This window comes from Marmota marmota, unplaced genomic scaffold (assembly GCF_001458135.2).
Source record: "Marmota marmota marmota unplaced genomic scaffold, marMar, whole genome shotgun sequence".
In the NCBI taxonomy this organism is placed as follows: domain Eukaryota; kingdom Metazoa; phylum Chordata; class Mammalia; order Rodentia; family Sciuridae; genus Marmota; species Marmota marmota.
This window is the reverse complement of record NW_025999990.1, coordinates 8,415,565-8,430,702: the sequence shown is the minus strand read 5'-3', so window position 1 is coordinate 8,430,702 and position 15,138 is coordinate 8,415,565. Positions and strand designations below refer to the sequence as shown.

The 15,138-nt window shown below is 35.0% G+C and overlaps 1 protein-coding gene across 2 annotated transcripts in view; it reads left to right on the top strand.

Annotated features, from left to right (window-relative positions):
- Cdh20 (cadherin 20) overlaps positions 1 to 15,138 on the top strand; it is a 66,630-nt gene that overhangs the window by 42,437 nt on the left and 9,055 nt on the right. For both annotated transcript variants that reach the window (XM_048806126.1, XM_015482333.2), the window contains exons 7-9: positions 8,849 to 8,985; positions 11,057 to 11,178; positions 12,447 to 12,564. In XM_048806126.1, the coding sequence (XP_048662083.1) occupies positions 8,849 to 8,985; positions 11,057 to 11,178; positions 12,447 to 12,564 (377 nt within the window). The remainder of the gene's footprint in view (positions 1 to 8,848; positions 8,986 to 11,056; positions 11,179 to 12,446; positions 12,565 to 15,138) is intronic.

Here is a 15,138-nt window from a genome sequence, read left to right as displayed (position 1 = left end):
GGTGGTGGATGGGAAAGGCAGCGGAGCACATCAGACACTAGTATGGCTATTTGTAAATCAATGGATGTGTAACTGATGTGATTCTGCAATCTGTGTATGGGGTGAAGGTGGGAGTTCATAACCCACTTGAATCAAAGTGTGGAATATGATATGTCAAGAAATTTGTAATGTTTTGAACAACCCACAATAAAAAATTAAAAAAAAAAAAAAAAAAGAAACTACTCCTGATGCCAATACTTTTAAAGCAATGCAGACTGCCAGACAGGGCAATCTCACATATCTGTCTAAGGTATGTTCTGAAATTAAAAGATGCTTCCCCCTCAGGAGGTGAGAACTGCTCTTATAACCATGGCCATTTTTCATCAACTCTGGAACCAAAGAGCAAACAGCTGGTGGACAGGTTGACAACTCAACCTTCTAGAGCAACTGCCAAGCTTCTGAAGCCCAACACAAAAGATTAGAATTCCAAGGCTATTTAAGGCCATCTGTCACATTAATTGTAAAAACCCACACAGTAAAATGAATCTGAGGCCTCAGTTCAAATAACGCATTTTAAACACACTCCAATTTATCAAATGCCTATTCTGTCAAGTGGCTACTTCCTTTACCTGGTGCTGTTGTGTATTTAATGAAAATGTGCTTTTTCAATTTAACAAGAATGATTTTCTCTAGAGAATAACTACACTAGGAGGAAATCTGCTTCCCTGAACCAAGTAGTAAACATTTTACAAGTTCAGGCCTTAAAATGGCTAAAATGATTTTGTTTGAATTTTTCTGTTTTCTTGAGGACAACTCATCTTTCTGAGTTAAAACTTTAAAAAGTAATATTCCAAATTTAAGCTTTGTAAATGTAAAACAGAAAGACAAGTAAACCTATATTGCCCTCAAAACAACCACAACACAAATGAAAGAGATTATCTTGTAAATTTATATTTTCAGAAGCCAAGAAAATTCTTTTTTATAATTATACAATTATTTTTTTTAATCTAATTAATTTTTTATTTATATATGACAGCAGAATGCACTACAATTCTTATTACACATATAGAGCACAATTATTCATATCTCTGGTTGTATACAAAGTATACTTACACCAATTCATGTCTTCATACATGTACTTTGGATAATAATGTCCATCACATTCCATCATCATTTCTAACCCCATGTTCCCTCCCTTCCCTTCCCACCCCTCTGCCCTATATAGAGTTCATCTATTCCTCCCATGCTCCCCCTCCCTACTGGACTATGAATCAGCCTCCTTATATCAGAGAAAACATTCAGCATTTGTTTTTTGGGGATTGGCTAACTTCAATTAGCATTATCTAACTCCATCCATTTACCTGCAAATGCCATGATTTTATTCTCTTTTATTGCTGGGTAATATTCCATTGTGTATATATGCCACATTTTTTTTATCCATTCATCTATTTAAGGGCATCTAGGTTGGTTCCACAGTTTAGCTATTGTGAACTGTGCTGCTATAAACATTGATGTGGCTGTGTCCCTGTAGTATGCTGTTTTTAAGTCCTTTGGGTATAGACCGAGGAAAGGGATAGCTGGGTCAAATGGTGGTTCCATTCCCAATTTTCCAAGAAATCTCCATACTGCTTTCCATATTGGCTGCACCAATTTGCAGTCCCACCAACAGTGTTGTAAGTGTACCTTTTTTCCCACATCCTCGCCAACACTCATTATTGTTTGTATTCATAACAGCTGCCATTCTGACTGGAGTGAAATAAAATCTTAGAGCAGTTTTGATTTGCATTTCTCTGATTGCTAGCAATAATGAACATTTTTTCATATATTTGTTGATTGATTGTATATCATCTTCTAAGAAGTGTCTGTTCAGGTCCTTGGCCCATTTACTGATTGGGTTAAGAAAATTCTTTATGATTATAACTTATAAACTGTATATCTATTAATCTACAACATATTTATTTATTCGTATCAAAGGAGATACTGTAGGGAGAACTTTACAGAATAAAACTTTTTGGGGGAAACTGAAATAATATAAGCACAAGCTTAAAAATATCAGATCCTATTCTAAAATAGTCAGAATATACTGTGGATACTTCCACGTCTTCCCAGATTGTGACTCTTGACCCCTATATGGTAAAGTACTATGACTTCTAATAGGATCCCTATAGGGATCTACTGAACAACAAATAAGCAAAGAGACTGAACAGCCAGGCAGCACACATACAACCCTAGAGTGTACATCCAGTATTTAAGACTAACTCATTAGCTCAGGATATATCCAGGAATAAAAGAGAAACATCAGCGGTTCTAGATCCATTACTAGCATGAAGCAAAATGAGGTAGACAAAATGAAAGAATATGCTGCATGGTTAATTCATCTTCTGAATTTTGGTTATGAAGAATAAATAAGATTCATATTCATAAAAATAAAATACGTATTAAATCATGAAAATAATAAATGTTTTATCTGAAGTTAAAATGTAATACATTAAAGGCCATTTAACATTTTTAAAAGATTATTAGGACTTTTACCATCTTCATTCTAGAAAGTTGATAGTATGTTCAAGTATGTAATCTGATTGTCAATTACTGATAATCCCTAGAATAGCATCTCCAGATGTAGCCATATATATATTAAAAATAGAACACTTAGATTCCCTGAATTTTTAATAAATGTTCAAGAAATTTCTGGAAATCAGGCTACTGACCATTTGGCAACTGAAATAGGCTTCTGCTAATGTACAAATGGCCTATTCTCTTGGCTATCTGGAGTGTGTGGATTTACCAAGCATGATCATTACCCCAAATTCAGAGAAATAGGGAGTCAAACAAACACCAATTACTATTTGCTTAAGGCAGTTTTGTATGTGTGCTATACCTATTCTGCTCATAGTACACAGGAATATTAGAGAAAGAAAACCACCTACAAAATCTACAAGTGTGTCCCAATTTCTTCATTTTCCATCTGTATTTTACACCTTTAATTTGTTCTCCTACCTCCTGGAAATTGGCCCAGTGCCCCATTCAGAGAAATGAGGCCATTATGCCCTCAATGCAAACCTCATCTGGGAAAGTAGAAATGGGAGAGGGATTCCACTTGATGAGGGAGGCTTCTTGAGGCAGTGTCCTGCTATATCAACCATGCAATGCTGTCAGTGGTCCTGGCCCTTTGTTATTTCCATAATTCCATCTCCCATACTATCTGTGACATTTGCTATGCTGTTGTAGCTTTGAGTATAGAAAGTTGATTCCTCATAGGCTGCTCTCCCCTTGGCATTATGCCTACAGTTTGGCGAGCTGCCATATGGTTCCATGAACCAAATACTGGGCGGGCTTTTCTCATGTGTGAGGAGCTGACTAGTGTGGTTTTCTTTTCCCCTAAGAAAATTCAGTTTTTAAAATAGCTAGTAAACTTTAAAACTAAATCACAAATTATGCCTAGAAAAAAAATAATGTGGGCTGGGATTGTGGCTCAGCAGTAGAGCACTTGCCTTACATGTGTGAGGCACTGGGTTTGATCCTCAGCACCACATAAAAGAATAAATAAATAAAATAAGTTATAAAAAATAATGTTCCAGTTAATTTAAATGAACTGTATAGGCATTTTTTTAATTATTAAAAAGTCGGCTATTAGCTTCAGGGCTTATCTGGGAGAGGTCGATTTCTGTTTCCTTAGACAAGCTCATATAATGTGTGTGTCAGTAGTGCAGCATGGTCTGTTGGTTAGTTCAAGGAATCTGAAGCCAGACCACTTAGGTTCAGTTCCCAGCAATGTGACCTTGGACAAATGACTTAACCTCTTCAAACCTCAGGGTTTTTTTTTTTTCACCTGTAAAACAACATAATAGTAACCTACCTCATAGTGTTCCTTTAAAGTTAAATGTAGATAACATACGTAGTATGTGCTGAGCAGTGCATGGCGTACAGTAAATGTTTGTTAAATAGGATCACAGATAGAATGAGACATTAATTTATATTATTAAATGTCCTAACTCTTATGGAATCAAAACTGAAACAATTCCAACTTCTTCAGACCTTTCTCATTGGTTATCTCTTTAATTGCTAATTCTCTGAATGGCCTTGCTGAATCTCTGCAAAAGATATGTGCATGTTTGAAACAAAATACTTTGCCATTTTACCAACCCATATATATATATATATATATATATATATATATATATATATATGTNATTATATTTTAAGAGATGATTTCTGTGGGTTTTACTAAAATGGTATAACTAAGAACGTCTTTCCTTTATACTCATTCATTATTGTCCACTAGGAAGCTGGTTTGTATTTCAAAATATAGTCTCAGAACCCTCTGACTGCAATGTAAGCACATTTCCATAAATTTATAGGCATAAAAGGAGTCTTCTTAAATAAAATTTTACTCTAACAATTAAGTTATTTTTGTGGAATTATTATTATTTAATAATTTACAGTGAAGTTCAGCTCAACTTGGTTAAAGAAAAAACTATCATTCATGCTTTACTCTTTTTTGGAAAACATAATAGTTATAAACTTATTAACAACTTTTCAAATTGTTAATCCAAATCTGTAACTATTTTAAAATTTTAAGTATTTGGTTCAGACGTATCATTCATATCTCTCTCACACACACACACACACACACACACACACACCCATATATATATATATATATATATATATATATATATATATATGGGTGTGGGTGAGTATACATATATATTCACAGACTGTATACCTATATATATATGAAACAAAAGTTTTACATCAGATTACATTTACAGCATATGATAGACTGGCACATGTATACACACACGCGCGCGCACAACACACACACACACACATTCTAATTCATTTTGCTTCGATGTAACTCATAATCCACAATACTGACTTTATAATCTACTAACTTGCAGTTTAAAAACAATGCGCTAAAGATACTTATTCCCAACAAAACTATAATTTTGCTCTATCTCAAATTTAAGATACAGACTACAGTCACTGAGCAACTTTATTTTTAATTTTTTATTTGTTTTAATTAGTTATACATGACAGTAGAATGCACTTATATACTTTGATATATCATACATAGATGGAGTATAATTTCTCATTTTTCTGAGTATACATATTGTAGAATCATATTGGTCATACAGTCACATATATACATAAAGTAATAAGTTTCATTCTACTACCTTTCTTATCCCCATTTCCCCTGCCTTCCCCTCCTTTCACTTCCCTCTACCTAATCTAAGGTAACGCTTTTTTTTTTTGCATTACAATTCTTAGTACACATATATACCACAATTTTTGTATCTCTGTTTGTATATAAAGTATGTTGACACCCAATTCAAGTCTTCATACATGTACTTTGTATTATGATGTCCATCACATTCCACCATCCTTGCTAATCCCCTGCCCCTTCCCTTCCCCTCCCATCCCTCTTTCCTATCTAGAATTCATCTATTCCTCCCATGTCACTGATGAGAATTTTGAACACAATGTATCCCCTGGACACTATTTAAACATGTTATAAGAGCACAATAGTTATAACTCTATATATATGGTTTCAAATCTTAGTTCTGCAAATTACCTGTGTAATGTATGAAAGTGCCTTAATTTCTCTAAGCCTCAGTTTCCTTATCTGATGATTGGTAAAATAATGTCCCAGAGACACTGCCAAACTTTTAAAAGAAGCTATGTATTAAGAACATGGTAAAGTGCATGGTATTCAATAAATTACAGTTATTATAATTACTCACCTTTTTAGAATAGAGTCCCTCTCCCAGTCTTTATAAGTTTTCTCTTATATCTGTAGATTGTTTCCTTTGCTGTGCAGAATCTCTTTAGGGGCTGGGATTATAGCTCAGTGGTAGAGCACTTGCCTAGCATATGTTCAATCCTCAGCACCACATAAAAATAAATAAGTAAAATAAAGGTATAAACAAAAAAACTTTTTAGTTTGATATAATCTCATTTGTCTATTTTTGATCTTATTGCCTCTGTGATTTTAGAGTCATATTCAAAAAACCATTGCCCAATAGGGCACAGTAGCACATGCCTATAATCCCAGCAACTCAGGAGGCTAAGGGAGGAGAGGAAGAAGATCCCAGCTTGGGCAATTTAGCAACACTCTTTTTCAAAATAAAATAAAAGGGGCTGGGGTAGACTCCCACTGCTTTAAATTCCAGTACCAGGGGGGGGAAAAAAAAAAACATTACCCAGACCAATGCTATACAGTTTTCTTCTAGTGGTTTTACAGTTTCAGGTATTATATATTTAAGTCGATAATTCATTTGAGTTGATCCTTGTGTAAGAAGTCAGATAAGATAGTTTTCTCAGTACCATTTACTGAGGAGGCTATACTTTCCACATATGTATTCTTGGTATCTCTATCAAAAAATCAATTGATTGACCACAGAGATACAGGTTTATTTATGGATTCTCTAGTCTATTCCACTGTAATGTGTCTGGTTTTATACCACTATCACGCTATTTTAATTAGCTTTTTAATATATTTTGATATCAGGACAAATAACCAAAAAAAGACATATAGATATCCTACAAATATACAAAATATGCTCAACATTACTAATCATTAGGAAAATACAACTTAAAGCCACAATGGGCTGTCATCTCACACCTGTTAGAATGATTATTTTCAAAAATATGAAAGATAATTGCTGGCAAAGATGTAGAGAAAAGGGAGCCCTACTCTGTTAATGCAATGTAAATTAGAATGCCATTTTTGGAAAAGAGTATAAAAATTATTTGATATACTAGAAATAGAACTACCATAAGATCTAGCAATTCCACTTCTGAATATAAAACCAAGGGAATCAAAATCAGTATATTAAAAGGTCTGCATTTCCATTCACTGCAATATCATTCACAATAGCCAAGATATGGAAAACAATGTAAGTGTCCATCAACAGAAAAACTTTTGAAATGTGGAATATATAAAGAATGGAATATTATTCAGCCTTAAAAAAGAAGGAATTGTCAACTGAAACAACATAAATGAATCTTGAGGACATATGCTAAGTGAAATAAATCAGGAACAGGAAGACAAATATTACATGGTCTTACTTTTATGAAGAATCTTTAAAATTCAGAATAAAATGGTGGTGCCTGGAGGGCAGTGGTGGGGTGGAGTTTGGGGTGGAGAAGAGAGAAAAGAAAGATGTTGGTGAAAGGGTCCAAAGTTTCAGTTAGGAGGAAAAAGTTCTGGTAATCATTTGTATAAGCATAGTGACTGGTTAACAATAAGGTGTTATATATTTCAAAATTGCTGGAAGAGTTGAATAAATGTTCTTACCAAAAAGAAATAATAAGTATGTGAGGTGATAAGTACATTAAAATAAAATAAAAATTACTAGTCCTTGGTAAAGACTGAGGACTACATAAGGTTCTCAATAATGGTTCTCAATCATTATTGTTCATCAAAATCCCCTATGGAGGATTTTAAACATACTGATGCCTGAGCCTTGCTCTATACTTGACAAATCTCCCAACATGAGGACCAAGTGGGCTAATACAGGTGAGACAACACAAAAGAATTAGACTGCCAAATCAGATTCAACAGGAATTTTAGAGCTTACCCAGTACCAAGTTTACTAATGACTTGAAGGATACAGACAATAGCACTTCCCTTGGAAAGGTCTGAAAATGTCAGGCACAACTGCCTGTATATAGCTGCTTTTTCCCACATAAAGATGCAAATTGGTCCAGATTGAACAGGAGAGATTGAAACAATGGATGAGGTTAATTTTCTGAACAGAAAAAGTCTATTTTATTATAGAACATCAGTTATTATACCCTACTAAACTACACAGCTTACATGACATCTTCCAGCAAGGTATATCCTATAAATGTGTTAACTTCAGGTTTATTTATAATAAATAACATAGACAGACCTGGTGCATCCTGCTAAAAGTGTTCTATAAGAATCTTCAGGGGGCTGGGGATGTGGCTCAAGCGGTAGCGCGCTCGCCTGGCATGCGTGCGGCCCGGGTTCGATCCTCAGCACCACATACAAACAAAGATGTTGTGTCCGCCAAATACTAAAAAATAAATATTAAAATTCTCTCTCTCTCTACCTCTCTCTCACTCTCTCTTTAAAAAAAAAAAAAAAGAAAGAATCTTCAGCTGGTAAATACCATTACTGTATCTATCAGAAGGTGAGTCTTGGCATGTTTACAAAGAACCTGGTACAAAGCTTTCCTCCCCAACAAGTGATACTAATTACAAGAACTAGAACCACTAATCTATACCTTTTCCTTTTTTCCAGTTTCAGATTAGCATTTGAGAATTCACTTGGATTTTGAACAAATATATGTAGGGGTTTTTATTATAATTCTTGGAGAAGTATCAGGTTTTAAGTAGAATAAATTGATCTTTAAGTAGTTTAAAACTGCCCTAAATTCTTGGCACTGTGTTTATTTATTTATTTATTTATTTTTGGGGGGGTACCAGGGATTGAACTCAGGGGTACTCAACCACAGAGCCACATCCCCAGCCCTATTTTAAATTTTATTAGAGACAGGGTCTCACTGAGTTGCTTAGAACCTTGCCATTGCTAAGGCTGGCTTTGAACTCCTAATTCTCCTGTCTCAGCTTCCCAAGCTGCTAGGATTACAGGCGTGCCTCACCTCCTCCGGCAATTTCATTTTTTAATCAGAAAACTAAAGCAGTTCTTTATTTTTTTGTTTGTTTTGTTTTGGGTTTTGGTATTTGTTGATTTTTGAATATAATAAAATGATGTCTTTCAAGTATTCATAACTCAGATCTGACTGAGCCATGTTTCACATAGTTATATACTCAGTTCTATCATGCTATTGTATTTTTGTCAAAATGCAAATAATCTGCATGATCCATGTTTTTGCAGATACTCCATTGACAGAAGCAGTGATCCTGGAAGATTTTTCTATGTTGACATTACAACAGGTGCCCTAATGACTGCAAGACCGCTAGATCGGGAAGAATTTTCTTGGCATAATATTACTGTCCTTGCCATGGAAATGAGTAAGTATCATAATAAACTGGTCTCCATGTAGTGATAAAATGTGTGCACAAAGTGCAAGTTTCTAGAACTTGTAACAAAATTCAATCTTAAAAAGAAACTGAAATCACATTTTATGCAAATAAATGAATGTATTCAGCTCAAATACCTTGAGTATCTATTGTATATTTAGCTTTGTTCTAGAGAAAAAAGCAAACAAAACATGCAAAAGCAGTAAGATAGCATTCTTATCCCAAGTAGCTATGAGTAAAAGGAATGGTTACAGAGAAATCTAAAAGGCTTTCAATCTTTAATAAGTTTGCAAATGTACATAATATAAATAATATTATTACTCAACGAAAACAAGTATCAATAATATATCATTCTTGTTAAATAGACACCTACTCATGTCCATGCCTGCAAGAATCAGGCATCTCATAAAAAAGGCAGATTAACATAATAAACTTATAATTGGAATGGCAAATTAATAAAAGCTATATTAAGATATAGGTTATAAACTTAAAAGGGGTGCTGGGAATGTAGCTCGGTGAGAGTTCTTACTTAGCACACACAAGGCCCTGAGTTCAATTCCCAACACCACTAAAAAAAAAAAAAAAAGACCTGAACACAAATGAGGTTATATACTACATTCAACTTTTTTCATAATATATACTGATGATAAAGGTTCAAGGAAATATAGTTCCTAACTTATTAGCTATAGAACTAGGCACAGCTATTCAAAAGGCCAATTTGACAGTATGCATTAAGATTCTTCAAAATATTCATACTCTTTTTCTCAGGAATTCTACTGTTAGTAATCATCTTTTTAAAATTATAAATATCAGCAAACACTGATATAACAAAATGTTCACTGCAGAGTTATTTTTAAATATGGAGAAAGTGGGAATTACCTAACAAATGGAGATTGGCCAAATAAATTACAGTACAACCTACTGTCAAATGAGAATATCACGTAGACATTAACTATCATGATTTCAAAATATATTCAATAACAGGACAGTCTTCTCCTAAAATTATTCTGAATTCAATATTTTCACTTCACTTAACTTCATTCTGAGTATATATATCTTTGTGTATGTGTGTAGCCCTATCTTTTTGGACACACACATTAAATTATATACACAAAGGATATCTCAGGTGGTAGGATTATGGATTATATTCATCCTCTTATGCTTTTTCTGATATTTTTATTATTCCTTCTACAAATAAGAACCACTATTATAATTAAAACATAAATTCCAATTATGTTGATATTTTCCAGCATCAATATTCTCAAGAAAGAAAATGAACCAGAAGAACAATGCATTCTGGGATTTAGTAAAATTATTTACTAAGAAAAATTTCTGTCTTGTAATTTCGTTTTGTCTCCTTAGGTGCTGAACAAATCAGAAAAAGATAGGAGCAGCACCACTGGGGCTGTGAAATTGTCTTTGTGTGGCAATGCCAAGCAAAAGACACAGACCTAAAAGACACATTTCCCCATGAGTGCCTATGGCTTCTACCCCAGCCAAAGACATGGACTTGGTGTGGGTTTAATCTGGAAATATCCCATTAGTCCCTAAGCAGAAATAAATATACTGTGTTATCTGTATTCCACTAAATAACTAGAAACCTTTTAAAAATATAATTCAAAGAACTGATTAGTCCACAGGCATAAAGCCAAGCAGTGTCACACAGCATGCATCCAATGAGAAATGGGCTGTTTTAAAGCCCAGAATACAGAATTTACCTATCTTGAATTCCAGAACACAAATTATGAACCAAGCAGAAAACTCAAAACCTCTTTTTAAGGTCTGTTTTGTGACACTTACTTCCCTCAAGTCTCGCCCTTCCCTTCATACTCCTGATGTTAAATATACTTTCAGCAGACACTTCCTTCTGTCCAAGCTTCTTATGTCTGGCCACACACTCTTGACAGGCAACACACACATCCTATGCTTATATTCCCATTTCCATGTATTTTATCCATTTCTTTGCAAACAAAACTGACCCAATAAATACCTACTTTCAGCAAAGAGCTACTTTTCTGCATTATAGAATTCTCACCTTCAGTTTTTCTTGCATTCTCTTTAGACAATCCCTCCCAGGTGGGAAGTGTTTCTGTCACAATCAAAGTCTTAGATGTGAATGACAATGCTCCAGAGTTCCCCAGATTCTATGAAGCTTTTGTCTGTGAGAATGCCAAAGCTGGGCAGGTAAGATGGCCTATAAGCCAGGCACCCCAATGTATAGAAACATTGCTTCAAATAACCAAATTTGCCATCAAAGACATTTCCACTCCACCAGTACAGTTTAAAAAACCGTCCCCAAATTCTGTACAGCAGCTTTCAACAGTTTTACATATTAAGACAACTATTTGGAGACTATACTACCTTTTATGATGTAAACAGGGCTCTGACAGAGGCTTGATTCACAGATAGCCTGTGTAAGTTGTCTACCCATCTTGAAACAAAACCATTATCATTCTAACTATAAAACACCTGCTCTCAATCTAGAAGGGAGACACCATCCAGATCAAGAGAAGTAAGAGTCTTGCTCTTTTCCTAATAGCTCAATCCTTTAAAATATGCAATAGGGAAAGTTTGTGTTCTATATCTTATCTTAGTTATCTATATCTTATCTTAGTCTCAGCCATCAATAATGTCTATATCTCATACTGCCCACCTTTTCTGTACTGCCCATACCCCACCTGCTATCGTTGCAATTCTGTTTTACACTGCTTTCTTCAGTGGCTTTTTCATCATGGTCTCCAGAGCCTTCATGGAAACTTATTCCTTTGAAGAACATTGTGGAACAGACAAAACCTGGCCAAAGAGCTCAACAGGAAGCCACCCCACCTCTTGTTCTCCCCACCACCAACCCTAGCTTCTGACTCTAGTCTGTTCCCACTCTGGGGATATCTTTTCTAGCTCTACCTCCTACCAACAAAATATGACTGTCAGGTAACCCCAACATTCACATCTGCTTTCTCTTACTTTAACATAACCAGTGATGATGTTTCTGCTTAACCCTCCTAGGTAGTAGTGACCACTCTTAAATAGAGTTTCTAAAAGATAACAATTTAACCCTGAATTTTCACCCTGCGATGTTAAGAAGATAGGATACAAAGAGGAAAATTAGGGGGATAAGCAGGAACTTGTGGCACTAAACAGTTCTTTTACTCAAAGTCTTATATTTATACTGTCTAAAAATGACTGACCATGGTGTAGGACTGTAAGCTACATTGAGGTCTAAGGTATTTAGGTAATGCTTACCTATGCCTATTAACATACTCAGGCCCAACATTAAACCAAAATTAACTTTGGAATTATGTGATGGCATGGAAACTTCTCAGGTGAGCATCATGATATCTTTCTCATTAGGTAAAACAACCTATCACTGAATTTCAAGGCTTGAGATTTCACTGGACCCTGAAGCTTTTTCCTTTGACTCCAACTCACCTGATTTCATATCCCTCCTTCAGCTGATCCAGACAGTAAGTGCTGTGGACCAAGATGACCCACACAATGGTCAGCATTTCTACTACAGCTTGACTCCAGAGGCTGCTAACAATCCCAACTTCACCGTAAGGGACAACCAAGGTAATAAGGGGTATAAATGGCTAAAAGGATTAAATGTACAAAGCACTTTACAATTTCAAAAGTATTTCCCCATACTGTGCTTTGATATTTATAATGAATTTGTAAGTTACTAATCCCTCTGATTCCCATCATCCCATCTGATAGCTTAGGCTGGATACTTTCAGTTAGTGTACCATGCAAACAGTGTCAAAGTTTGCCTGCTCCTTAACAGGAAGGAGGATATTAATGCTACTTCACAGTCTTCTTTTTTTTTTTTTTAAGTTCAGCTTCACAACAAAAAACAGAGAGTGCCCTCTGCTGACTCTAAAACTTCCATTCATCACTCAGTTGGCAAATGTTTAAAGATGCTTGTTCTGTGCCAAACCCTGTTCAAGACACAAAGACAAAATCTTTCCTTTATTCCTATAGATAGTAGCCATGTTTACATGTACTGAAACATGGGAATAACCTGAGAAAATAATAAACAGTGATCTAGAGAAAGAGGAAAATCCTGAGGGAACAGTTCTAACCAATGATCAAAGGGGGGAAACAGTGAAGATCTCTCAGAACAAAGGGGAGGCAACAGCTAAATAAGGTAGAAAAGGGCAAACAGAGGAAAACAAGCAGTTTGACCACCGAAACAACTTTATAATTTATAAAGTCTAAATTTATAATTTATAATTTAGAAATACATACCCAGGTGGGGGTCCTAGTGCAGAAAGTGCAATCTCTGCTAGAATTGTACTTCTAGGCCCTTCTCCAACAAGCATTCAGAAAAGCAAAGGAGATTAAAGACACACTTTTTTGAGTAAAGATGGGGAAAAAAGGGGACTTTTGTTCTCTAGTGAGATGATTTGTTCCAAAGAAAGATCAGTGCAATTGCAAAAATATATTAAATCTGTCAAATCAACTCCTTATGTTGTTAACTCACTACCAAACAGTGATCTGACCTTGCGGAGGTCATGATTTCCTTAGGCTGCAGTAACCGTATTTTCATTCCAATTCAAAAATATATGACTTTGTAACAACATAAACAAGGGGTAATAAAAAGTCATGATTAGGCAGCTTTGTCTTCGTCTCAACCATCAATTATTTGAGATTTAAAGTATTAATTCAACCCCATATGATATTCTTCTATAAAACCTGAGAATCTCAAATTTATTTTGTTCTAACTGGAAACTATTCTTCAAACCACACATTATCATAAAATCAGTATGATAATTCTGGGAGGAAGGATAATATGAATCCTAACAACAGAAAAATCACAATTAAAATATCCTGAGATTTTTATTTGGTTAAACTTTTGAACTATTCATTTATCTACTTCATAGGGAAATACCTTCTACAAAAGCAGTTTCAGTCTCCTCATTCATTTTACAAAAGAAACCCTAGAGTGAGAAAGATAACACTTTATGCTGTTTTTTCAAATTTCCCGCTAAGTGTCACTCTCATACTTGCCAAACTCAATACAGAAATTTATAGCAGCAAAATGCTACAAATTTATTAAAGATGACTTAGGGCACCAATTCATGAAACCAATTTCTTACAAAGATAGTCCAGTGGAACAAAACGACAATAAAAAGATATGACTCATCTCTTGGAAGGCTTCCCAAAATAGAAGTCAGTACATCTTCAACAGAAAGCATGTACTTCTAATCTCCACATGACAGTTTATCCCACCAGTATCATTTATTGAGGCTTATTAAAAAATTGACCAACATCTGATATGGTTGACCTAATGTCAAGTGCCCAACTCCCATGCCTGAATGATCATGTCCTTTTATGAACACAACAGGACATTATCACAAAAAATGCCTTTTTTATACTCTAATCTTGAAATATTATGAGAAGGATTATGGGTACAAAGCACTTTACAGTTTCAAAAGAATTTTCCCATACTTTACTTTGATATTTACAATGAATCTATAAGGCTTTAAGGAAATTACTAATCCCTCTGATTCTCATCATTCCATATGATAGCTGGGGAAAGTAAGCAAATGACCTAAGATCAGAGAGTGAGCAAGCATTAAGACTGAGACTAGAAGTCAGATCCTAGGTTGTGGCCCATCTTCCCACTACACACATTTATATTTATAGAAACAATACTCTTTCCAAACAGGTTATAAAAGCCCCAATTATCACATTCAACAAAAAAAAATTCCAATTTCAAATGGCTACTTTATGCCAGACTCCTTCCAGGACTGAACTTAGCAATATGAAGCTCTGATTTTTTTTCTTCTTAAATAACTCTTAGATCAAGAAACATGGTTAGCAGACATAATATACTACTTTTCTGAAATGCTGTTCTAGTCAGTCTTTATTTTTGCAGGGGATGGGGTACTGGGATTGAACTCAGGGGCATTCAACCACTGAGCCACATCCCCAGCCCAATTTTTTATTTTATTAGGGACAGGATCTGACTGAGTTGCTTTAGCACCTCATAGTTACTGAGGTTGGCTTTGAACTTGCAATGGTCCTGTCTCAGCCTCTTGAGCCGCTAGGATTATAGGCGAGGGCCACCACAGCCGGCTTTCTAGTCAGTCTTTTTTTATAATTTAGTCTTATGACATAGTTAGGATTAAACCAAAAAATAAA